General features: G+C 44.2%; 1 protein-coding gene across 1 annotated transcript in view; it reads right to left on the bottom strand.

Annotated features, from left to right (window-relative positions):
- The window catches only part of CCDC60 (coiled-coil domain containing 60), a 60,652-nt gene extending 33,487 nt beyond the window's left edge, over positions 1–27,165 (bottom strand). Inside the window, exons 1-3 of the mRNA XM_015425295.1 lie at positions 26,881–27,165; positions 8,011–8,097; positions 4,066–4,145 (exon numbers count right to left, since the gene is read on the bottom strand). Of these exons, the coding sequence (XP_015280781.1) occupies positions 4,066–4,145; positions 8,011–8,097; positions 26,881–27,165 (452 nt within the window). The remainder of the gene's footprint in view (positions 1–4,065; positions 4,146–8,010; positions 8,098–26,880) is intronic.
- Between the last annotated feature and the right edge of the window lie 348 nt (positions 27,166–27,513).

The raw sequence follows: 27,513 nt of genomic DNA, 5'->3' as shown, positions 1-27,513 counted from the left end.
TACTATAAGAGTGTTAATGTTTTATGCATGTCTGTGTTTTGAGTAAAAAAAATAATATTAATTGGATTTGCCTGTGTCTTTTATAAAGTTTATACCTGGCACTACATTTTATGGCACACATGGCACAGCCCGACAAAGTGACACTAATGTCAGATCCGGCCCTCGCAACAACTGAGTTCGACATCTCAGTTCTGCACTGTTCTGGGCTCTATTTCACTGAGTAACCGGAGTTTTATTATCTCGCCTTTAATCTGTACTTGACACTCTCCTACTGTTTGTAGTTTGTAATTGTGTGTGTTATGATAAGAAGGCAATTAAATGTAATTTCTACTGATTCAGATAGCACTAGTCCTCAAATTTAATAGCCTGTGATCACACTGGATTTGTATCAATTAAAGCCATAGGTAGCATCCACTACAGAAATGGGCTTTCCTTCTGCAAACCAGGTGTGTTGATGTTTTAATTTTAAAAAATCTCCGAGGTTCTGGCATTTTCTCTCTCTGAGGACCAAGCCTAAGTCTGAGGATTCTTTCTTACATTTTATTACTTATGATCATAACAGCTTGATTATGAAAAAATTATCATAAAAATGAAGTTAAACATTTGCAAAGGTTTTGATCAGCCCGCAAAATAAAAAAACAGTACTTACATTCCCATCCCACTCCCATCCCAAACAGGAACTTATAATTTACAACTGATTTAGTCACTAACAGCTAGGATAAAACAGGAAGTAATTATACTGGAAGGACAAGAAGGAAGAAAACTTTAAAGAGAGCAGCCCTGAGAAATTTCTACAGCTCTTTCTCTCCAGTGGCCGGCAGTGCCTGGCAAAGTAATTACATTTTAAGTATGGGGGGAAAATCACCACAAATCAGGTCTGAAAACCCTTGGAGAAACAACACGGAGCACAGAAGAATGCAACAGACTGACATCACCTTCATCTGAATTGTCTTTAAAAACAGAGTGACAAATCCACCCTAAACACAGCTAGTATGAAACCATACAATGTTAATTCCAGGAATCATCCATGGGTCTTAACTGTGAAATTCAAGAACTAGGACCTCAGACCTATTGTAGATGAGTTGATATTAAGGATTCCCCGTTCAGATGCCAAACTCCCCGGTGGGGGTCCCCCACTGCCAGGCCCCACCTCTCTGCCACAAATTAGCTGGCCGGCACGGGAGGGGGGGGGGATTACCTCAAAAATGAGGGAGGAACACCCAACATTTCAGCAACGTGCCTATGTGACTTCAACATGACCCAAAAGTGATGTCAGCACACTGGGGAGACGCTCTGGTTTTGGGGCAAAAATTCTATGGTAGAAACTAATTCTAGCATAGAGTTTTTGCCCCAAAACCAAAGCGTTCCCTGGACGTGCCTAAGTCACTTCCCGGGTCACAATGGGAGTCATGTGGGCACGTTGCCGAAACATGCAAAGAAACTCCCAGTTCCTGGTAAGCTCACCCCCTCCCCCGTCCCCTACTGGCTGCTCAGAGGGACCTGGCAGCCCTAATTCCCCATCAACACCAACACTACCAGCGTTGTACACGCAACTCCCTGGGTTACACGTTGCTCCACAGAACACAGTTCCCAAGGGGTCACAAGAGAAATGGCTTAAAGGCAGCCAAGCACCTGTTTATCAGCCTGGGGTTACCTTGTTAGGAAAGCTGCCATCTTCTGGAAGGCCTGGAATTTTTTTTTTTTTTAGTCATCAGCATAGAGGCTTTTTACTCAGTCTCACCTAATTGCATTCCTTGGTACAGACCCCCATCCCACATGGCTTTTATCCAAGCTGGTCCCATGATCCGTAGTGGTCAAAGACCCTCCTCCTTTTTTATCACCGGGAGGAAAGTTGGTTGAATCCAGCCTATTCTCTGGGAAATGGTGCGCCTAATAGAACTCAAAACTGTCAGCTATAAATCAGTACCAATTCTGGACATCCAGATGCTCCTCAGAGCTCCTTGCCCCAGGACAATTTCCTGTTTTGCTCCTGACCTTAACCCTACACTTCCTCAATGCCTGCCCAGTATTCAGATTATCACATCCACACGCATGCCCACGTACCTCACACCTCATGAGTAAAGTTAATGTCAGGAAAAACCTGAGCGAGCCATAGGCTATGACATCCAGGCAAGTCAAAGATCATAATTTCCCTGAGACTGATTAGTATCAGCCTGCCTTATTTTGCTCACTTGGATTGTTCTCCCAGAATGCCTTGTAAACGTTTTAAACAAAGTTACTCTAGGTGGAAACACTCGTCTTATAATGTGTGCCCTTCTATTGCTGGCAGTGGCAATTTGTCAGTGTTTATTTACAGAAGGCTGTTACTAAACCACATTAGTAGTAAATCATGACATTCTTAGCGCCATTTGATGCTTGTGCTGTAAGAGCGTTTAGACTAATATTCAAATTAAAGACTGCACAAAGGCCAAAAGGGTTGTCCCCCTACAAAGGGAATACAAATGAAGCTTAAGCTACCTCTGCTCAGCTTTAACGTGCCATCCCTGAGGGCCACTTGATACGTGACACTCTTCCTACATTATCGTATCTCTGTGTCAGGAATAAGCATGTACATCAGTCACGGGGAAAACGTGCACAGCAGTGGAAGGTCGGCTCCTGAGGGCTGGCATCATTCCCATCTGCCAGCCTCTGGGGCGTCATCTTGACTGTCAGTCCACCTGCAAGTCCTTCTGCTGCTGCCCTCTGGAAGGAAGGGTCTGCAACCTGGACTGTGACAACAACTGTCAGGAGCCAGAAGAGCTTGCCGTACGCAAGCCCCATATTCCTACCACCTTCTGTTCTATCTGCGATTTTCTGTTTTAATTGCTGTAAGCAGCTCTGGGAAGACTGGGCTGAAAAGCAGGATACAGATATATAAAGTGGGAATATGGAGTGTCTATTTTGCTGCAGTTACATATCCATAGGTTTAAATCCCAACATCTATAAGGACCCTTGGGTACGGTAAGTGGATTGGGTAGCTCATGGCCTACCAATAGCTTGCTGGCTGCTGCAAAGGAGCTTGTGCATTCCCTAGAAGACCCAGGAAAAGTTCACAAAAAAGATCTACTCTATGTTTTTTTAAAAAGAATTTAGTGGATTTGCTCCATGCTGCTTAGCTGATAGTTTCATTTCTGGAGCTCTTCCTAGCACCAATGTTCTGATTCTAGGACAGAACGAAATTGGATAACATGCCAGGGCAGGGGAAAAGTAGCTTGGGATATATTACTCAAAAGGAGCTCTCATTAAAGTAAACCCAGGGCTGGGAAGTCAAATTCAAGACAGTCTAGTACAAGTCTAGAAGGACCTTTGGTCCAATTCAACAAAAGCCATCCCATATATTGTTATGGCAAAAGCCACGAAATAATCAAACATCAGGAGGCTCAAAGGATCCTATGTAGGAAGAGATGAAGCTAATGAGCAAGAGCAATTTGAAAGATATTACACGGTATTATCACATGTAAAAAGCACAAGCCAGGGAGGGGCCAAGCAGTGAACACACGTATATGTGTCTTACACTAAATTGGACCATTGTTCTACTTAGTTCGGTGTTATCTGGTCCGTGCGGCAGTGGTTCTCCAAGGACACAGGTAGAAGAGACAAACCTAACATCTTCTGCCTGAGATCCTTCAAGTGTGGCCGCCAGGGATTGAATCTGGGAGTAGTAGCAAAAAAGGTATGCTACTACTGAACCACAGCCCTTCCCCCCAAAACAGTGAGGCTACATACGTAGGTTCTGGCTCAGTTCTCAAGAGACTCACACTGAGTTCTATGGAGCAAAGAGGCTGCAATCTGGGCCAAAAAAAATCAGCCCTCGGCCTGGACAATGGGGTCACCAAGGCCAGGCAGCAGGGTTATCACCTACTCTAAATGGCATCCTCAAGTACACTCCTTTGCTTTCTTCACAGAAGCCATTTATTTCTGTCAAGGCAGAAAACACAGGCTTTCTACGGCACCTCCTGTTTCGGGACTGACCACACTCAGAATTATTAGCTTCAGAATGGATGCTTTACTGTGCGCCTTCAGACCTTTCCCTGCTATTGCATGATGTGACTTCATTGTTCTTACCTCGTGTGTACAAGGTCTTTATGGAGGTTCCTCAGATCCTTTTCTATGTATCTAAAATGTACAGGTTTCTTCTCAGGCTCCTGCAGAGAAAGGGAGAAATGATCTGGCATAACGGAAATGGCTGTCCTCGATACCAATCAATCACAATTTTATCTCACCCTCTCTTCTAGGAGTTCAGGCTGGTGTACCTATGACACCCTTCCTCTGTTTTATTCTTACAATTACCCTAAGAGGCAGATTAGTCTGAGAGAAACTGGCAAGGTCACCCAGGGACTTAAAGAGTAAGTTTTTGAGAAGTGAAACTGATACTCAGTGATGCCCTCACTGACTGTCAAGATCTGGGAAGATGTACAAGATCTAAGTCAGGGGTCCCCAACGTGGCACCTGTAGGCATCATGGCACCCCAACACCTTTCCTGGCACCTGCCAAATGTTCTTGCAAGATGGAAAGGGCCAGGTGGGGCTTTTGCCCAGCAGGGCTTCTGTTTGGCCATTAAAGAGGTGATTGGCCAATGCAGGTGTTTGTTTGTTTTTAAGTTACTTTGTCAGCCACTGCCACCACAGCCCAAAGATAGTAAGACATATGCCTGCGATAAAATATTTTTGAACAATATGTTCATTTTATAATGCATCCTGTTAAACCAAGTTCCTGCCTGAAATGCTGGAGAATTACTATTAGCGTTATGCAAAACCTCACTCCCTGACATTTGGTGGTTGGCTCCGCCTCCTCGCAGCAGCCATTCTGTGGTTGTGCCCAGCGCCTTGTGTCAGAATTGCAAAGGCGCCTGCAGGCTTCAAACAGGTTGAGGACCCCTGATCTAAGCTATATAAACAAGAAGAACTAAAGGCCAACAAGCAAGAGTGGAAATAATGGCATTACAATGCCAGAGGTGAAATCATTGCTAGGCTGCGGTCACACACACTAAATAATCCACTTTCATCCCACTTTCAGTGCACTTTCCAACCGGATTTTTACTGTGTGAACTGTGTGTGGGTGTGACCGCAGCCCTAGAGAACTTGATTACAGCAAGAAGAGCAAAGAGCAAACCAGATGGAGCTACAAGACTTTTTATTTTAGAATCTTAGCAACATGGGGAACAAGTTAATTTTCTTACCCCAAATGGTCCTATGGTCTTTGCATATGCTGCTTAAGAACTCTTGTGTGTGTGTGTGTTATTTTATTGATGCTTAAAATAAAAATTAGTAAGTTACTGAGCCTTTGTTTTCATACCCCATGCCTAAAGCCATCCCACTATTGGGTAGTTGTGAGATTGCTGGGTTGTATAAGAAACCTATAGCGTTATAAAGAAAAGGCTATTGGTTGGAGGCAGAGAAGAGAAAAACAGACTACCTGGCAGGAGTGGTAAAGGCTACTGAGGGAAGGAGTTGACGAAGGACCTGCATAAGCTATTGTAGCTGGCCTTCCTTCCCTTTCATGATGCAGGCTACCACCTGGACCAGAACAGACCTATACAGTGTTATTACAATACTGGCAGTTCTATTTTTAATCTTGGCCCTAATACCTAGTCTGGAATTTGCTTTTTCACACCTGCCACACATTAAGTCCACCCATTTTCACTGAGCTGTCTACTGTACAACAATTTGAACAACTCTTTTATGGTCAGTTACTGCCAGTCTAGACCCCAATAATGTATTTCACACAATTAGGATTTTTTGCTTCATTGTGAGCCACTTTAAACTTATTTATGTTGAACCTCATTGGCCACATTGTTGCCCGCTCACCAAAGTTAGAGAGATCCTCTTATTGCATTTCCATTTTGGTTCTCACTACCCTGAATTATTTGGTATCCTCTGAAAACTTGGCCCCTTTACTGCTCACACTTGATTCTAGAATATTTATGAACTCACTGAATAGCACTGATCCCAATACAGATACTTGTAGAACTTCACTGCTTATTCCCTCCACCGCAAGAACTATTTATCCCTCTCTGCTTCCTGTCATTTAACGAGTTTCTAATACATGAGAAGACCTGTTTATCTTATCCCTTGATTGCTTACTTGGGAGCTTCTGGCACAGGACCCTGCCAAAAACTTTTTCAGAATTCCAAGAATATAATGGCTGCTATTCCACCCTTATCCACATGCTTGTAAATGCTTTAAAAACTCCAAAAGATTGGTGACGTTTTCTACAAATGTGGCCTTGTTGGGCAGCTTTTCATTTACACAAATGCTGAAAAACTGCACAGGGGTCATTGTTCCAGCAAAACTCACATCTTGCACCAGGTCCTTCTCCCAGTCCAAGATCCTCCCTCTAATTTGTTCCATTGTTTAACTCTTACAAGGCACACCCATTTATGGTGTGCAGGAATTCAGTCCCTTAGTCATCACCTTAACACACATTTACCCAGCCAATCTGAGGGCAGCTGAAGCAAAGCATTATTACAACACTTAGATGTGCTGGTAAATGGACCAATCATTACAGTCCCACTGATAAAGTCACTATAAGCTATAAACAATGCAACAAAACTTTATTCATAATGGACAGAGCAAATAACTAAAGCCAAAAGCCAAAAAGAGTTTAGCAACCATGCCATAAAAGTTCAGAGCAAATCAGAGGATTTCTCTTGAGAGAAAATATGAATAGATTTCGAGCAAGGCCAAAAGTTTTCATCAATTTTCGGCCAAAAGTTTTCATCAATTTTCTAACAGGGCATTCTATAGATCCCAAGGTTGTCAGTAAAGCCAAACCCAAAGTAAATTTGGGGATGATACTGCTCAAGAAAAGATCCACATGCTTGTAAATGCTTTAAAAACTCTAAAAGATTGGTGACGTTTTCTACAAATATGGCCTTGTTGGGCAGCTTTCCATTTACACAAATGCTGAACAATTGCACAGAGGTCATTGTTCCAGCAAAACTCACATCTTGCACTAGGTCCTGCTCCCAGTCCAAGAGCCTCCCTCTAATTTGTTCCATGGTTTAACTCTTACAAGGCACACCCATTTATGGTGTGCAGGAATTCAGTCCCTTAGTCATCACCTTAACACACATTTACCCAGCCAATCTGAGGGCAGCTGAAGCAAAGCATTATTACAACACTTAGATGTGCTGGTAAATGGACCAATCATCACAGTCCCATTGGTAAAGTCACTATATGCTATAAACAATGCAACAAAACTTTATTCATAATGGACAGAGCAAATAACTAAAGGCAAAAGCCAAAAAGAGTTTAGCAACCATGCCATAAAAGTTCAGAGCAAATCAGAGGATTTCGAGCGAGGCCAAAAGTTTTTGTCAATTTTCTGACAGGGCATTCTTTAGATCCCAAGGTTGTCAGTAAAGCCAAACCCAAAGTAAATTTGGGGATGATACTGCTCAAGAAATGAATCTGAGGAAGCCAAAGGCTTCTGGACAAGTCTAGTAAATTACTCAAAGGAGCTTCATACTTCTCTGCTTTTAGACCTGTTTTTAGACCACTACTTCAAATATTAAAAACAGAATGAATACCCTCAAACATGTTTCTCTTGAAATTTGTCCAGAATGAGGGAAAAGCTAAAATCCCATAATATAAATATTTAATAAGCAAAGCACTGGGCACTTCAGTTACACCAGCTTAATATGCTGCAGGGCACAAACAAAATGCCAACTGGACATCAAAATTAAAATATTGGCTTGGCAAGTTCCAAGTAACACAATACAGAATTTGAAAAGCAAGATAACCTCTATCAGAAATCACATGGGAGGCAGACTTTCCATAGTAAGCCACTGCAGACCAACGGACCAAGTATGGCAGACATGGCTTAAGGCCTGCCTTTGGGCCAAGAAGACAATAACACAGGAAATTCAAGCTGCACTCCAAAGAAACCCAAATCCTACAAAGCAATGAACACACTGCTCCCATGCCAACATGCAGTACCATGTTGGGAGCTACTAACTTAAGTGCATTGAGATGTGTGACAGGTACTTGCTGGAAACATTACATTTACCTTTGTCGGAGTCCTCTTGACACTTGACGGCTCCTCAAGTTCCACTACTTCTTCCAGCGCAGAGCAGACATCATCTCTGAGGAGCTCCTATAAAACGAGCAGAGCATGTGATCAGTACATAGTATCGCTGCCAAGTACCTGTGGCATCCAGGGAGGAAAAACTTCCAGGAGTAGCTTATTCATCTGTAAATATGTACGCTTCAATGCGCTAAGGCACGTAATGGGACTAAAGCTTCTTGTCACCCCTTGGTTCAGCTGAGGTGATTCATCAACATCTATCTTCTGAGGGGAGCTATCAGCGACAGAATATTTGCAATACTCTGCCACCATTTTGGGTATTACCTTTAACAGCAAGTCAGAAGTCTACAGTCACACAGGAGGAGTCCATGCCATGGCTCCTTCCCACATCAGTGTTGCCCCTTCCATAAACCAGAGCGACACTGAAGTGGGAGGAAGCCACAGTATAGGGTCCTCTTATCTGGCCAGTGTGCAGCTGTTCCTATGCCACTAAGGGTAATGCCAGACAAAGCCCAGAGCTATGGGTCAGTTTGGCTGAGGAAGCCCCCACCAATGCCCTAGGGATAGGCGACAGTGTTCCCTCTAAGCTGAGTTAGTGTGAGCTAGCTCACAGTTTTTTAGCCTCCAGCTCACACATTCTTGTCTTAGCTCACGAAGGATGGCTCCGGAGCAAACTAAGTTATGCAGTAGCCAAATCGCTCACTCACAACTTTCGTGCCAGTAGCTCATGAAGTAGAATTTTTGCTCACAAGACTCCGCAGCTTAGAGGGAGCATTGATAGGCGATGTTACCTTTTCTGGAAAGGAAGACTGGTCAGTTCAGCACAAAGAGCTCTAGGAAGTAAGACGGTAAGGGAACCAGAGCCAGGCTAGAGGAAGGTGACAGAGGAAGCAGTGGACAAAAAAAAAAAATACCCCGAGGAAAGGGTCGCTTACTTCAGGCAAAGGAGGGCAGAGGAGAGGGGGGAAAGACTAACAACAAAGGGTGGCCATGAGAAAACTTCAGAGGGCCTACAGAGGGGAAGAAATGTATGTTGCTAACAGGAGTGGTGGGGAAATGGAGAGAAACAGGAGAACTGAACAGGAAGGGAGCTTGGTCGAAAGCTAAGGTGGCCAAAGGAACTGCAACAGAGTCAGCACACACTGAAAAGCAAGGCCTGGAAATGAAATGTGTGGTCCCCATCCCATACTTTTGTGAACAACAGGGCTTTGTTTCTCTCAGTGCACTGTTGTAGTGGTAAAGGAGGCAGACAGATGAAGGCACTGTTGCGTGCCGGGGCCCCCAGCAGCGGCGCTGATGCCTCCCCCACCATAAGAGCCAGGTGACACTCAATTTAAAGTGCTGCTGACACACAAGACATGACACTAAGTTGAACCCTCAGCTGCTATATATGCAATGTTAGTGTCAGACCCCCAAAGCAGGAGAACAAACCCACGTTCCAAAGAAGTAAGATTTATTTCCAAAGCATGGTTGATCATGAACATACAGAGAATTGTCCAGAATGACTACAATACACAGGGGCAGTATAATATAGGAACTTCAAACTTGGATAACCCAATGGGCTAAACTCCCTCGCAAGGGAGTTGATTAGAAAAGGCGCGAAGCAGCCTGAGAACTCCAACGGCTCATACCATAAACACAAGTTCAGTTCACACGGGAATCTAATTAAGCAAGGCAAGCGGCGCTGATGCCTCCCCCACCATAAGATCCAGGAGACACTCAATTTAAAGTGCTGCTGACAGACAAGAAAAACTTACCCTACCCACATGACACTAAGCTGAACCCTCAGCTGCTATATATGCAATGTTAGCACCCTGGATATCCATAGCCAAGGCAGGCATTGTGCTGGCATACTGAAGTTGACACATGACAGGATTGCACATGTACTGGCCTGGTTTAACTAAGAACATGAGACTAACTGCTCTAGATGAGACAGCCAAGTGACAGAGGGAGGAGAACAGAGGTGTTAAAACAATCGTTCCTGCCTGCACAAGGGACAAAGGCAAAGGAAGCAGCACACACTTGCTCATGGACCACTTTTCCATTGCTCCTGCAGATCCACTCCTCCACGTCCAGGGGAACTCAGCATGCTCCATGTATGGGATGGCTGACTCTTTTCTCTCTGCTCCTCTCCCTCCCTTCTCTCTTCCTGGGTCTATTTATGTGGTCAATTTTTAGTAAGTCGTTTAAGAAATACAGACCCACACATACAACTAAACTGCAGAAAGCTTCTCTGTGCCGTTAAGAGAGGGCGGTATATGAAATCAAACAAGCAAGAAATCAATATCTCTTTTCTCTCAGAGCTGATTCTTACAATCCATTGTCTGCCCATTTCCACAAACAACTCTTAACGTAGATACTTCACTCGTGTGAGCAGCAGAACATGGGAGAAGTCAACTCACAGGCTGTCTCTTCCATAGAAAACTCCACACAAGAACCGAAGTGAGGGATTCACTTCCTCATTTGGCCCATCTCACAGCCATTTCAAAGCACTAAGTATCACTTGGGGATTGTCCCTGTAGACACTATTTGCAAGATATGATTTCCCCAGTTCACCACCCTGGAGGAAGGACAAATAAAAATATGCCTCAAATTGTATATTTCATAGGTGTCACAGAAACCGCCAGCACGGCTGAGATACAATTGTAAGCCTACTTGATGGCCATCAGTTGATTTTTTAAAAACTAGTACAAACACATTTAAATCTGTACTTTTGTCTTCCACATGTTCACAGAGATAGCAGGAATCAGGCTCAATAGCACTTTAACTGGTGCATGTTAGATCAGTCTGATTGTCAGACTCTGGAGGTTGGATCCAATGACTTGTCACTCTTTCACCAGCCCCCCCCCCTCCAACCCCAGGAAAATGGATTCCCAGCATTGTTAGACCTACAAAGAACAACAGCCATGTGGGTCAGGGAGCGGCAGTGAGAAAAATTGCTCCACACTCCATCTTCCATCTGTGCAACTCAGCTGATGGAAGAGGCAGGAAAAGCAATTTTGACACCTATTATTCCATGTGGGCCCTCTGACCCCAGAAATCAACTTTCCCAGGGTTGGAAGAGACTGCCGGGGGCAGGGGAGAACAACCACATTCCTTGCATAAGTGGATCACAGTATCCACTCCTGGATCTGGAAATCCTAAAGGGTTTGAGAGCGCTGGAGATAGTGCAGTGCATGTATTGTATGAGGGACGAGTGAATTTTGACAATGTTTACGCAGGCACCAATGGAAGGATTCTAAAACAGCCAACTGAATCTTGTGCCGCAGGCGTCCAGTACAAACTCAAATGCAGCTATTATAAAGCCCACACTAGAAACACGAAACCAGCACCAGGGGGAGCCTGAAACCTCCTAATTGAGTTGTTCCAAAGGCCTGAACTGCAAAAGATTAAAATGTGCTATCCAAATGAATCTGGGTACTGTGCATCACAGAGTAGTTATTACCCATACGACAGACTTAATAGGGCAGCAGCAAACCAACAATCGGCCCGGGAAAAATGAATTCGTCCTTCTATAAATACAAGCAATCAGTCCTCTTCAAACACTTTTGAGTCTGGCAGCCCTCTGCTTGTCTTCCCAGATTGCGTTTGAAAAGCTGCTTTTTATAGGCAGCATTAGATGGAATCCCAGGGCAGTCGTTGGTTTTTATGCTTCCCTCCTCTCTCCCACCCCCAGCAATTGCTTAGGTACCGCCCTTTTTCATGTAGCCTTGAACAAGAAAGAACAGGAAAGAGGATTTGTGTTTGGACTCATCAAAAGTAAATCCTCCATTAAGATTGCAGGAAATTAAGCCAAGCTTACACAAGCAGAAACATTTTTTCAAATAAACATGAACATGCATGACCTGGACACTGGGTCTATTATTTGAGGGTGCTCTCCAAATTCATCGGGGTCTGCTTGTGTCCGTTGGCACATTCACAAAGAAGTTAAGCATGCAGTGTTGGGGTGAAATCCCAGACCCCTGCCCAAGAGTTTCAAATATTATCTTGATTCATTCACATCTTACCTTTCTAATGCCATGTTCGAGCAAAGTGACACCATTGCCCAAAGCAATTGCAATGAATCAATACAAAACTGAACCAAACATAAAAGTCATCATGTGCAATGTGGTTCCACATGGAGAACTGGAGAGCTAGATCCCTCTCTCTACTGTTGTGTGTAGGTTTTTTAATTTTCTGCTTTCATGGAACTTCTGGCACACTGAACTCTCCCCTTCCCCTGAAGCTTTGCTTGCCGCAGAACACAGAGGATTCTGGGAGGGACTGGCAGTAGATTTGGGACAGAAAAACGTACCCCTGCACATCACAAAAATAGTTAAGTGATTACTTGCTGTGATGGGACACGGTGATGGCAACTGGCTTAATTGAAAAGGGGATTCATGGAAGAGTAATCTAGCAGTAGTTAGTAGCTATGACATTTAAACAGATCTTCCATGATGTGAGGCAGGAAACACCTGAATCCCACTTATGGGGGGTGGACAACAGTAGGGATGGCTACTGCTTCCATGCCCTCCTTGTGGGATTCCGAGACACACCCAGTTGGCCAAGGGGAAACAAGACACTGGATTAGATGATCAGATCTTTTTGAAGTGCTTTAAACATATGCTGTGTGCAAAAGTTGCTGACCAGCATTGTTGGGCCTCGTCATAGCTTCTTACACACTGAGTGTAACCTAGAACATACCCACAACTCCACCATAGCTGTGCATTGCAAGTTCGGAGTGCTTATAAGACTGTTTGTCCAGTTACAGCAGACTGTAGAAACAGAACAATAGGAGCTGTAAGGTTAAGCACCCAATGCTGTCCATTTTCTTTCATTTTTTCCTACTTGTATCTTGAGGGCTTACAGCAGAGATGGCATACATACTCTGTCCTTAGCCAGGCCAGCCAGCCAGCCATGAGCTCATGCAGAAGCCATTCCCTGCTCTGCCTTCAGAACAAGAGACTTTCCTACTTGCTCATCTTGATTCAGAACCTCATCTTACCATGTTACCCACATGGAACTCTCACGCAAGTGAGGTTTCCCCATTCACTTCCATGTATTTTTATCCCTGTGTGTGGACTGCATCATCCCCTCCATTGAAGTGAACAAAGAACTGAAGGTGTACACAAGTCTCTGCACCAGGAACAAATTTCCATGCATCCATGAAGGCTAGAGGTCTGCAATTTTTAAAAGACATGAAGACTGAAATTCTCAGGAAGATTAATTCCAAAGCACAGATACCATTCCACATTGGGCTTTATTAACCAGGGGAGGGGGGATTTTGTCCATTTAAGAAAGAGGTTTTAAACTTACATTGTATGTTTTCCCGAGAGGCTTTTAATGTATGCATTATTAATGTGAGCTGCTAATGTTTCCCTTTCATTTTCCCCTCAGCTTGCACATTTATTTTTACTAAATTCTCATTTCCCTAGAAATAAGGGGACTTAATTAAAGTAGAACAAATAGGATATGAATTAATCTTGAGGAAAAAAGACTTGGGACAAGATCCAACTAAGGTATAACTTCTAAACACATTTACTAGGCAAACAAGCTCCAGTGAAGACAGTGGGACATCTGAGTGAACAGGTTTAGGCGTACATTGTAAATTCCATTGATTTCAGTGGGAGAAAGCATAAGCTATTCCTATCTACAATAGATAGCTCCTGTTTTCTGGTATCTTTTCTTTGTAAGCTGCTCCTATTTTTGCCTTTTGCGGATTCCGTGTTAAAATGTTATTCATGCAAGAAACTAGGGTTGTCCTCCTTAAATGTTCAGCTGTCACCCTAAGGATCTCTGGAAATTAAATCTCTGGGAATTGGACACATCTGGTCCCTAATGCCCATGTGGATAAAAGCATGAACAATGAAGCACCAGGCTGAGTACAGCTTGCCATTTCACACGCTGAAGTTGCTTAAGTGTATCTCAAACAGCTAACATACTGTAAGACAATCATGTTTTTCTAGTATAATTTTTTTTCACAAAGATGCCTTGAATCTAGTATTTATTATCACAGGATGGCAAGATAACTGAAACATACCTCCTCTCCTTTCTGTTGTATATATTATATAAATTGGGCCTGATGGATCTGCAATCCTATGTATCTGATGAAGTGAGCTCTGCTCCATGAAAGTTTCTGCTGGAACAAATTTCATCAGGCATGGACTACCACAGCTCCCTATCTGGATGCTACTGAAGAATAACCAATTACATCATCAACATATTATAACAAGCACCTTCAGCACTGAGTAATGTTGTGTGTTAAGAGGCAATTCAGGCATCGATCCTTGATACAGAAGTAAGTGCATTATAAATATGTCACTATTTTTACTTGTGAAACACAGGTAAGTATGAGAAACATAAGCACATTCTTAATTTTCTGGCTGAACTTGCCCAGTTAAATCACTGGGACTTCGAAGTGCCTAACTTTGGCTGCCTTGTGCCCTTAGAAGATAAAAGATTGGATTTATATCCCACCCTTCAATACCCGAAGGAGTCTCAGAGCGGCTTACAACCCCTTTCCCTTCCCCTCCCCACAACAGACACCCCATGAGGTAGGTGGGGCTGAGAGAGCTCTCTCGAGAACTGCCCTTGAGAGAACAGCTCTGAGAGAACTTGTGACTGACCCAAGGTCACACCAGCAGCTGCATGTGGATGAGTGGGGAATCAAGCCCGGTTCTCCTAGATTAGAGTCCGTGCTCCTAACCACTACACCAAACTGGCTCTCTAGTGTCTTGCATCAGGCTTCTTTTCTCAGTTTATGTACACTTAATTGTGAGATTTCAGGTGAGACACCCTTTTTAGGAAAAATAAAAGAACTACCCAATGTTTTTCTCATTTTCTTCCATTATATTCTCACCTCCATCCAGGTCTCTTTTCCATTTCCTTGCCTCTTGAGAAAATGTTGCATGCCATCCACTGTAAAGCCAGAACCCTCCTTCCTTCCGGAGCAGTCCGAACAGCTTTAACAGGACCGCTCTGCAGTAAATTAGTTCTGGATTGCTGCCTTTCGGAATTAAAATGCAAAACCCGTTTCTGATGTAAATCCAATTAATGCCATTCTTACAGACAGCCTTAGAATCCCTGTTATTTCAGTCAGCCTTGGTTCTCTTCCTAGCCAGGGTATCTGAAAAGCACAGTGTTTTTCAAATGTAGCCACATGAGCCAACACTTTCCTTTTTCGTAATTTTTTTTAAAAAATATTCTATTGTACACAGTATCGCTACTTCTGCTTCTCAGATTCCTTTTGCTTTGTTCATTTCATTTCCATGGTTGTTAGGATGAATGCCAACAATTTTCGCTTCTCATAACCCTCCCCAAATCTTGTTTGTTGAACATTGCCAGTGAAACGGTTCCTTTCCTAGGGTCTTTATCTACCCCATTCAGTGTTTTCTTTTCCATCCACCCCCATTCGAGAGGAAACTGAAGACACTTTTCTCCCTGCAAAGTATTTACCTAGAAGTAATCAACCCTCACCACAGTGTGGTTAGTATTAAAAAAAATGTCAGGTACATGTTCACAAAGTCATTGTTGACAACATAACTGAAGCCAGAGTAAGAGTTTAATTCCAGGCAGGCCTTGGCCCCATAAGCTTTTTTCAGTGCCATTAATAATGGTGCCCATTTGGGAACATCTGGTGATGCAGAACCAATGAGGCTGGGTAGGTGTAAAACAGACCGATCCCTTAGATGAGAGACTGCTGGAGGGGGAGGGAAACCTAGGTCAGAATGAGATATAATAAGTATATATTCGGAAACTATAATATAGCAATATTTATCATTTCCAAATAATTTTTTGAAAGCTTACTAGATATCTCAATAAGTCTAGAAGAGTTTTGTGGGACTCTAAAGGCAAAACAAATGTACTGCAACATGAAGCTTTAATGGGCCACAGCCCACTTCATCAGATGTAACAAACCTTGGAAGCAACCAGCTTTTTCAATTGCCCAGGCATAAAAAAAACTCACTTTCTCAGACAATGTGCCATTAAGGTAGGTCAGTATTACTATCCTCCAATTGTAGATGGGGGAGTAAGAATTCCCAGTTCATGGCTCACAAACGTAGCCACTACGTTGCACCAGCTCCAAACTATACTACGTCAGGGAACTTATGAAAAGGCATCTCTGAGTGTGTACTGCACACAGCTTACCAATCCAAACCTGATCTTAAGAAGTGGGTTTTTGGTTAGAAGGTATGGCTCCCATATAGGCTTAAGTCCTAGAACATTTCTTTATAAAGCTTTTCTGCAAAAACTTAACTCCCAAAACAGCTCACAGCAATCAAAATCCATTGCAAACTACAGTTATGATTCAATGTAAGATGTTCCTTGGGAGAGAGATTGTCAGCTGAAGCTGGAGCCAGGCACGATGGATGGTGCCCTCCTCTTACTGGCCTCAGCAATGGCAGCTGGAAGCAGGAAACAGTGGGACTCTCAGATAAAACTAGATTCAGGGATGAAGGAGACATTTCTAGCTCTTGATCTATAGATACTTGGGGGAAAACTAGGTGTCTGAACCTTATTAGAGAGCCAGTTTGGTGTAGTGGTTAAGTGTGCGGACTCTAATCTGGGAGAACTGGGTTTGATTCCCCACTCCTCCACTTGCACCTGGCTGGATGGCCTTGGGCAAGCCATAGTTCTGATAAGAGCTGTTCTTGAAAAAGAGCAGTTTCTGTCAAGAGCTCTCTCAGCCCCACCTATCTCACAGGGTGTCTGTGGTGGGGAGGGGAAGGGAAAGGAGTTTGTAAGCCGCTCTGAGATACCTTTGGGTAGTGAAGGGCGGGGTATAAACCCAATCTCTTATTATTATTATTATCTGAGGTATGGACATTCTGTCTAGGGTTATCCACTCACACATGCAACCTACAGCTTGAAGGAGCAGTCGTACTTGTGAGTTCCTCAGCAGAAGGGCTGCAATACAAGCATGATTGATGATCATTCCCTTCACATGCTGAACACACATGAAGCTGCCTTATACTGAATCAGACCCCTGACTATCAAAGTCAGTAGTGTCTACTTAGACCAGCAGTGGCTCTCCAAGGTCTTAGGTACAGATCTTTCACATTACCTACCACCTGATCCTTTTAGCTGCCAATGTCAAGGACTGAACCTGGAATCAGGGCTGTAGCTATGTGGGGGTGGTGCCCCCTCCCGAATCTGCAATGTCCCCAGTGGAGAGGCAAGACTGGGAGGGAAGGAGTGGGCGAGCGAGATGTCACCTTTGTCCCAGGTGAGCAGTACCATCTGGGCCAATCCCTCGCTGGCGGCCAGCCAAGGGCAGCATCCATCTGCCTCTCCAGCACGTGCTTCTGGCAGCACTGCACCCATCCAGCATCCCTCCGGCCAATGGCAGAGGCAGCTGCCCCTCGTTTGATGATGACAAGGCGCCCGGTGTGTAGGAGGCACGTTGGCCAGCTTGTAATGGGCATCCCCGGCTGTGGCCCCGCAGGAGGGCGAGGCACCTGTTTGGCCATCGGGGCTTGGCTTGTCCTCCACTGGAGAAGGCTGTGGGCTGCTCAAAGGCAGCCAAGAGCAGCAGGGCCTGGGGGGGGTTGTGCACACTGAAGGAGAAGGCAGGGCCCCCGTGGGCCCCCCCCCCAATGAAAATCATCTAGCTACAGGGCTGCCTGGAATCTTCTTCATGGCAAACCCTACCATTGAGCCACAGCCTCTCCTCCTAAAGTTCCAGGATTAACTTCTAGATTCCAGATAGGTTCTGGGGCTAAACCTTGCTCAAATTAAGCCCCAACCAAGAGTTTCAAAAGAAGAAGAGTTGGATTTATACCCTGCCCTTCACTTGGAGTCTCAGAGTGGCTTACAATTTCCTTCGCTTCCTCTCCCACAACAGACACCCTAGGGTGTGAGGTAGGTAGGGCTGAGAGAGCTCTGAAAGAACTGCTCTTGAGAGAACAGCTCTGAGAGAACTGTGACTGACCCAAGGTCACCCAGCTGGCTGCATGTGGAGGAGTGGGAAATCAACCCCGGTTCTCCAAATTAGAGTCCGCTGCTCTTAACCACTACACCAAACTGGAGGAAATGGCTGCTTTGGAGGGCGGACTCGATAATATTATACTCCACTAGGCAACGCATTTGGCCAGCAGCCTCCAAATTCTCCCCAAAGGGGGTTATGTAATGCTTTGAGAACCTCAATGTACAAGTGTCACACTAGCATCTAGCATAAGAAATAAATATACTATAAAACTTGACAACATGAAAAATGCAAAATGACAGGCCTCTTGGCACTAATTCTTCACACAACAGCTGGTCCAGCCTCAGAAGAACAAAAACATTGGCCAAGTCTTCTGATTTTTTAAAATGTCACATAAGAAGCCAAATCATGGAAGTCATACTTTATGCCCACTTGCAAGTTGGCACCCAGACAGGTACAACTGTCTGAAATATTTAGAAAACAAGGCGACAAAGACTTGCAGACTGAACCAAGCAAAAAGAGCTTTGCCTGACTTTAGGACAAGTTCCTAGGGATGGGTTCTGGCAGATTTTAGGAACCCTTTCATGAAAGAAACACCTTAGCATGGAAACAACACACAACAAACGCTAAGTGGGCAGAAAACATATGAAATTCAACAAAACCGAATATAAAGTTTGAAAAGTGGGAGGATGGAAGAATTAGTCCCTCAATATCCCCCTTAATGTCACACATAGATGCATATCATGATAAACGTGTGAGAAAAAATAATGACTTTATAACAGATGGAGACATAATAAACCCACAAGGAAAAGTCAAGTCTTGGCAAAAGATAAAAGGAGAAGGGAAAAAAGTACAACTACTATTATATTTTCAATTAAACTCAAGTTTTAAAAAGGACGTCCACAGAGAAAGAGGTGAAATAAGGGAAATGACTGAATTTTAAAAGGTGATTATACAACAAAAAGATCATTTGTGAGGACAAATATATAACCTACTTCAATATGATACAGAGACAGAACAAATAAAGATGTGTATAATAAGACGGATGCAAAACTTTGAAGAAGAGATATATTTTCAACACTGGGTCAAGCACGGAGGGAAAACTGGTACGAGATGTTTTATTGATGGTACATCAGCCCGAAAGATATCAAGAAGGTGTACAAGAACTACCAAATGATTTGTTGGAAATGCAAAGAGGAGGATGGCACTTTTTACCATGTGTGGTGGAAATGCAAAAGGACAAAGAAATATTGGAAAGAAATACATGCAGATATCCAGAAAGTTCTAAATGTTATCGGGTATTTTACCTGAGAATGTTGAAAAAGTCTCAGAAGAATTATTTCGATACATGATAACAGCAGCCAGAGTTGCATTTGCAACAAAATGGAAAGCAGAAGAGTACCCAAGGCAAGAAGATTGGAAAGACAAATTAGCTGAATATGCAGTAAAGGCAAAACTAACAAGTTATGTAAATAAACAGCTGATCAAAGAATTCCAAGGGAAATGGAAAGCTTACTATTCACACTTTACTTAATAACTGGGGAGGAAGATAGAAGAGACTGAAATGCTATATATGAATTATATTGAAATATCTGAAGTGTTTGAAAAAGTGTGAAAGTGTGAAAAGAGGGGGGTTATTTAATATTCACTATATAACAATTATATTATTGCATGTTGTATGACTTTATTTTAAGATTTTTTAAAAAACTATGAATGTGTTTATTGGGCATTATAGTTTATGATTTATGTTAACAACAGTAAGATTCATTTCTACAGAAACATAAATTTCCCCAAACTGGAATACATCAAATCCTATGAACCTTTCTTTTTCTCTCTCTAGATTAGGAACGGTCAAAGATTATAACCATACAAAGAGTCTAACTGCAACATTCACGTAGATGAGGACTACAGAATATAAATATGATTAAATAGAAGATGACAGACGTCACACAGGCAAATTAGGGTGCATTCACACTAGCTTGTATCTCCAAGAAGCAGCTCAGAAACAACTGATAACTGTTCGAACCAGATCCTCACTGGAGTTGCTGATCAGTGTTCTGCTTCGGGGTTTCTTGGCCTTTTGGCTAAGATCATGTGTAGTATCATGTGTTGAAAAGTATGACTTCTTTAAAGAAATCATGCAGGATTTATAGACCCCTATTTCAAGCAGTAGTGAGCTGAAGTGGTGGGATCAGTCACTGAGCTGTTCTGGAACCAGGACTTAATGCATGTGATGAAGGGAGGAAGAACCAGGATTACACGAAGGAGTCAGGGTGGCGGGAGGCAACTTAAAACTCTTCTTTGGTTTGTAAGCTTCACCCATTTCCATTTCATGCCCATTAGTATAGCCTGCTGACAAATCTTGACTCGGGGTATCAGAATTTGGAGCCAGTCCTGAAAGTGGAGCTCCAGCAGAGAAAAATCTCAAAGAACTCTGCCAGAAGTAACCTCTTGCTTGTTGAGCCTGGAAGGGTCTACCAACACACTCAAAGAACAATATTTTTTTTTTACTAAGTCCAAGTTTAAAGCGTTAAGAGAAAAAAACAAAGGGCTGCCCATGCTTTGCCCGCCAGTAGAGCTCACTATCGTTGTTCTGACGTCCTCGCCATTGTTATTTGACCTTCCGAGAGAGAACTAATCGCTGCTGACATTTGGTGATTGTAATGACAGCTGCAGGCAGAGACTATATCATAATTGCAGTCTAGAAGCCTTAAACATTCACTCAGCTTCGATTTCTAGACTGTGTTCCATTAGTCTCAGGGCTTTCATGTCACACAGCCATTAAAACATTGTTTTCACTGACAGTATCATCTTTAGCAAACCCCCGTAGGGGAGGGGGGGAAATTACAGTTTCTTAAAATTCACAGTGGGGACAACTGGCCATTCTAACCCAGCCATGCTCGAAAGTGGCATTGCAAAGTCAGGCATCCATGACTGGGCAGCTCCCGCTAGTTCTCTGCTGGCTTAAAAGTGACAGGCTGAGGCCTCTTGAGCTGGTGAAGTGAGACGGTTGCCTGAAGGGAGCCCCCCAAGAAGATGCTGGGTCGCTGCCTCCCCGTTGGGTTGCTAAGGAAACCAGAGACATGGCAAGAGCAACAAGGGGAAAGAAGGCAATGGAATCGGCAGTGTGACACCAGTTTTGTACAGTGGACAGAATGCTAGGCATGGATTGGGTTCAAATATCCACTCAGCTGCAAATCTCCGTGGGCAGCAAGTCACTAGCTGCCAGCCTAAGCAAGGGCCGCTGGGAAATATGCCTGCCTGAGCATCCCGGGGGAAATGACAAATACAGATGCGATAGATAGATAAACAAGATGAGGCAGATACTTTCAGGGGAGGCCAAAAAAAGAGGGAGCGGGGACTTAGGGCAAAGCCACCCTCCCACAGGTAGAATGAGATGCAAGTCCCAGCTCTGCTAGAGGATTATTGCATACCCTTGAGCAAGTTGTTCGCAGCCCTGAACGCTTCCATGCAGGGATGACCAGGATAGGCCCGGACCCTTAACTGACAAGAAGGCAATACCAGGGAAACCAACTGAGTAACACCACAGAAACTGAGGACAAGACAGAAGGAATGCTAGAAAGTCATAGAATGTACAAATCCACACTCTGAGGCAATGTCCATTTGCACTTTTTTAAAAAAAAGACAGAAAACTCAGTATCAGAATGGTAGACCTGATGGTTCATTATGAAACTGCATATAGGGACAAAAAGGAACAGCATACAATCCAGCACCTAAAGAAAAGCAGGCAGGGCGGTTAAAGGACAGGCAAGAAATTTAGAGTAGTACGGTTCTGTGCTCCAGACATGACTTTCTGTACTTAGAAACGTATTTTCAAGCACAAAATTTGTGCCACCCGGAACTGGTATTCTAACATATCAGTTGTGACAAAATGGCTTGGCCTGGGATAAAGCAAGAATGGGAACCTCTAAAATAACTGGCAGAAACACAAACACACCAACTGGAGAGCAGCTGAACTCTTTCTGAAACCAGACTCCAAAAGCTGGTGGGGAAGAGAAAGCTCTGGAAACCTTCCTCTTGAGTTTTCCGTTCAAAAAAACTCACTAAAGTTAGGGCCACCCAGTTCATGCCAGAGATCTGACAATATCATCCTTTCTGTAGCTGAAGGTTGTCAGCAACGGCAAAATGGCTCCAGGATGCCACGCTCCCTGTGCTTATACAGACCCAGAACCAACTGTATCCATGCAACAGAACAGGAGGCAGAGCTGGTCAGGAAAACACCCATGGATACCTGAAAACACACATCCTTTTTAAAAAGTTCCAATGTGTTGGTAAATGGCTACTTGGAAAAGAGTTATTTTCTCCCAATATTTATTTGTTTATTATATTTTGAGTCGCCGCTCACCTGAAGGATCTTGTCGCGACTTACAGCATTAAAACCAATAAGGTAGAAACAACATAAAAAACAAATAACAAATATAAAATATAAACATTAAAATATTAAAATATGTGGCTGTCACCACAACACCATTAAAACAGCCCACACATGTGGTTACCCTCCAAAGGCCAACCTAAACAATTCAGCTTTGCACGCCCTGCGGAAAGTAAACAAGTCCGGCATGGTATGGGTGTCGTCCGAGTGTGCATTCCACAGGGTAGGGGCCACAACTGAGAAGGCCCTTCCCCTGATTACAGCTAACTGAGCCATCCTGGGGCCAGGCACCTGCAAGAGGCCCCTAGATGCTGACCCAAGGGAGGGGGGGTTGTAACAGGAGAGGCAGGCTCATAGGTATGAGGGTCCCAGACCATTAAGGGCTTTAAAGGTTAACACGAACATCTTGAACTGGATCTGGAGATGAGCTGGGAGCCAGTGCAGCTGCTGCAGAATTGGAGTAATATAAGCTGACCGTGATGTTCCAGTCAGCAACCTGGCAGCTGCATTCTGGACCACCTGCAGTTTCTGAAGCGTCTTCAAGGGTAGCCCCGCATAGAGTGAATTGCAGTAGTCCAATCTGGAGGTGACTGTTGCAATGGATCAATGTGGCAAGGTCTGACCCACAAATAAGGAGGCAGCTAGCATGCCTGGCGTAGGTGAAAAAACACTGACCGTGCTATCGTGGACACTTGTTCACCCAATGATAGCGCAGAATCCAACAACATCACGAGGCTCTTTACAGAGTCTACAGCTGTCATCTGGACACCATCAAGTCTCAGGAGTGATCTTCCAGCTAGCATCTCAGTCTTTCCCATCCACATGACCTATGTCTTGGATAGATTCAAGTTCAGCCAGCTCCCTCTTAACCACTGGGCTATTGCATCCAGGCATTGGGATAGTGCCGAGAGCCCTGCTGCCAGCTGCTTATCCTGCAGGAGGAAGAGCTGACTGTCAACAGCAGATCAATGGCACCCAACTCCAAACCTGACGAACTAAGCAAGAGGGTGCACACACACACACAAACACACACATGTTAAATAACACCGGAGGGAGGATCAAACCCTGTGGGACCCCACAATTCAAGTCTCATCAGGTAGTCATCTCCTCTCCGATAGCAACCCTCTGAGAGAGTCCTTGGAAGAACGAGCAGAACCAACCGAGGGCAGTGCCTTTTACCCCAAGGGAGGCAAGGTGGTCAGAGAAGAAAAAAGCGAACCTGGGCATGGATTTTGTGAACTTGGATATCATTAACTGTCATTGCTAGCTGCTGTAGCTTGCTGCATGATAACAGTGGATAACAGTGGAGGACAAAGCCATCCACTACAAATAGCTCTGATGATCGTTTAAAAATTATTTCATTTCCCCCGTCCACTTCTAAACCTCACCCACAGACAACTGTGGGCTTTTAATCAAACCAAACAAATGATCAAGAGTGTCAGGGGGGGAAATGTATGCCAATTGTGCGGAGCCCAACTTTGGTGGGCGATTGAAAGAGCCCTGATCCGGCAGATGGCTCTGCTGTCACCAGCTCCAAGCATCCCGTTTCTAGCCTCATATCACAAAGCACAGGAGACATCACAAGAAGAAGACAGTGAAACATGAGACTAATAGCTCTGTGAATGAAAACAACCCCCCCCAAAAAAAATCTCCTGTGCTTCTGATTTAGTGATGCTGAATACAAGGCCTTTGAACATAACGTGTACATAAATTTAAAGCTGGTGTAATAACAACTCTCCAAGGGAACTCTGGAAACTGCAGTTCTGTGAGGATGACTATGGATCACCAAGAGTGAACTCTTTAACCCTTGTAACAAATTTCCATTCCCAGGAGTCTCTGTAGGAACCTTGCAAAAATAAAAAGAGAGAGGGGGTAGTGGCTTTTAATCAGCCTATCTCCCACCTAGCATTTGCTTACATGAGATGCATTAGTGGCCTGAAAGAAAGAAAAAAGAAGCACCTTCTTGAAATTACAGAACCTTTTTTCCCTGCCCGGTTGCCCAGGAGGAATTCTGAATCCAATGCTGGAGGGTCGGCATGTGTCCGTTTATAAGACAGAGTTAAACCGATCTAAAACCAACAGATACATTTGCAGCAGATATGCTCAGTCACATTTCCCATGGAGCCATGGCAACAGCCAAGGATCCCCAGAGTACGTGTCTACCATAGAACAAAAGTTCTTCAACTCTATATTCAGCAAAGTGTCTGACAGCTTTTGGGGGGGAGGGGTGGCATTAATCCACACAAGAATCATATGCGGGAAACACGGTTACTTCCAAGTTTCAACAGACCAGGAAACTGAGCCTGAGGAAGACATGCCCAGTGGGTTTATGGCGATGATAGAAGCAAAACCCTTTCCAGGCTGAGAATACCCATTTGGAGAATTCAGTAAGTGAGGCTTTTAAGTCACGGGAAGCCCCCTTATACCATGTCAGGCCTTTGTCTATCAAGGTCAGTACTGTCCACTCTGACCGGCAGTGGCTCTCCAGATGCTCACATAGAGAGCTTTCACTTCACTCACAGCCTGATCCGTGTAACTGCTGGGAACTGAACCTAGGACCATCTGCATGCAAAGCAAGTGTTTTATCACTGATGAAAGCCACAGCTCCTTCCTTTAACTCAACTGCTTTCCACACAAGTCAGATAATGCACTTTCAATGCACTTTAGCAACCATTTGCAAGTGGATCCAGTTGCAAGCTATTTGTTAGGTGCACTGAAAGCGCATTATTCCAACGTGTGTGAAAGCAGTGACAGTCTTTCAGGAAGAATTCTGGGTGGGCAACTTTTTATCTACGCATGGTAGCGCCCCCTCTAGAACAGAAAGCAAGGAAGGAAAACACAAGGAAGGGCATGAAACCAATGAAAATTTTAAATCCCGGTTTCCACTTTAATTTCCCTGTCCACAAGGCCTTCTTATCAGGGCTCCCAACATAGCTCTTGACCCCTAGATCTCTACCCCTTAAACAGCTCGGCATCTTTCTCCCGTGTGAGCTCAGAGTAAGGCCAAGGACCTGCCGCAAAGGCTTTGGGTGAAGCCCTCAGCATTATATGCACCTCAGCTGTCCACTCCTCTATACAAGACAAAGGAAGGTAAAGAGATGCGCAAGCACTGAAGTGCATTATGGGAGAACACAACTGAGGCACCTCTGTTGCTATCACACTGCGAAGAAATGGGTTAAAATGTCTTTTGCCAGTATCTTGCGGGCTTATGAGAAGTGAAGCCCCTGTTGCCCACTCCCCCCTTCTGCATAGATTAGCTGCCAGCCTGGAGTCTACAGGGAGGTATCTATGCAATCTTTAACAGCAGCCCCTGAAGGTCTTTAGCTACAGGAGCCACATAACACTAATGCAAATGCTGGCAACAGCAATGACTTCATTTTCTTCTACGGTTTCTTTGTGGGTGGATACAGTTATCCATCTCATTGCACATCTGCTTTATGTACAGCACATAATTACCCAAGGGAGTCCTATTATAAGTAGAAAGCAGGGCAGGGGCAACAGTGGAAGTACATATTGGAAAGGACAGAATTGTTTTGAGTGATCAAAAAAAAAGGTCTCTTTTCTTTAAGTCAACAAGCCACCCTGTGGGTTTGGCAGATGAATTTGCCATGGCAATTAACTCTCCAAACACACACGCAGAGCCTTGCTAAAGAATCAGATCAGACCTTTTAAAACACAGAGCTTGGAAACAGTCAGGTAACCAAAATGCTGTTTGAGAAGCAGCATTCCTTGACTTGCAATGAATCAGAACTGCCTGCTTAACATGTGCCCATCTCTGGAGAGAAGGCAGCATGATTCTAAAACCAAACTGGGACATCTCACAGTTCTTAAACAAATGCTCAGATGGCTCCGTTGGGCCATTTTGGGGCAGCCCCAGAATGGCAAGGGGGGTATAACAAAAAGATATTGCCCAAGACAACACTCCAAGACTGGAAACGCTGTGTTCTGAAAAGTATTCCAACTCTGTTAGTCACAGGAGAGATGCCAGGGCCAGCTGGCACCAGTGGTGGCCATATCAAAGTTCATGGTTGAAGGACCACCCAAGAGATCCACAAGGCTAGAAGCAGAAGGCCATGCTCCTAGTATTTATTCCAGAGCTGACCAATCCAGAGACTTCATACTGCCTGCCACTCACAGTAGCTGGCACCATTACTTCCTCTAAACCTAAAGAGAACTTTGAGGCCAAAGCATGCAAAGAAGGCTCACTAGATTAGGTCCCAGCCTCAAGCACTGAAGCCTTGGGGTCTCAACAAGGTGGAGGTCTGGAGGAGTAAGTGGAATCAGGATGCAAAGGAGCATTTGCATGAAATTCCCCCTTCCTAAAGCACCTCCACAGAAGAAAGTAGCTACGAGTAGAGGAGGCTAGTATACCACAAAGGTGCGATCACCGCCATCTTAGCGACAGAGGGCCTGTTTCCAGGCCAACCTTTTGTCTGGTCTTTTAATAATTATGGTCTGATGCTTTCCAACAAAACATCCTTGCCACAAGGAGGCCCAATAACTACTATCGAAAACACCCCAAAATGGAAAAATATTGGAAGAACAGCACACCTACCGGGGGCAGTTGTCCCAGGCCATGGAGGGTGAGTTTCTTTGGTTCGAGGTAAAGAGGCTCTCCAAAATCTTGATAAGGTCTCCAACTGGGGGTAAAGTAGCCTTGCTGCGTAAGCTGTTTGGCCCTCCTGTGATAGTTCTCCCGGAAAACTTGCTCTCTTGTGTTGTCCCAGCAATTGTAGACGGTGCTGCTTCGTGCCTGGACCTTCCGACCTTTCTGGGTTGGGATGGGCAAAGGCTTGACCAGGACAAAGTAACGAGGGTCTGTTTTTGGGTTTGCCGGCATCTTTGTGTCGCTGCTCAGCCGTCTTGTCAAACAGCTCTTTCAACAGGCCCCAGCTATAGCTGATCCTGTCCCCATGCAGCCTCCAAGGCAGTGACTGCAGAATTGCTCTTACTTTTTTGGGTTGAGCCAGCTAGCAAAAAGCATAAGACAAGCAAACCTCATTCATACTATCTTTTGGCTAACAAGGATTAGTGCAAAGATGTATGCTCTTTGCACACCTAGCTCTGACATGAAAGAAGTGAATAAAACTGCATCATCCAAGGCGTGCACAAAGCAGCCAAACTTCTCTAATCAGATCAAGACACTGCATGGAACCTTATGCATCAGCGTCTCTGTGCATCATGCAAC

This window comes from Gekko japonicus, unplaced genomic scaffold (assembly GCF_001447785.1).
Source record: "Gekko japonicus isolate JY-2015 unplaced genomic scaffold, Gekko_japonicus_V1.1 scaffold135, whole genome shotgun sequence".
NCBI lineage: Eukaryota > Metazoa > Chordata > Lepidosauria > Squamata > Gekkonidae > Gekko > Gekko japonicus.
The sequence above is the reverse complement of the archived record's forward strand: the minus strand, read 5'-3'. Positions and strand labels throughout refer to the sequence as shown.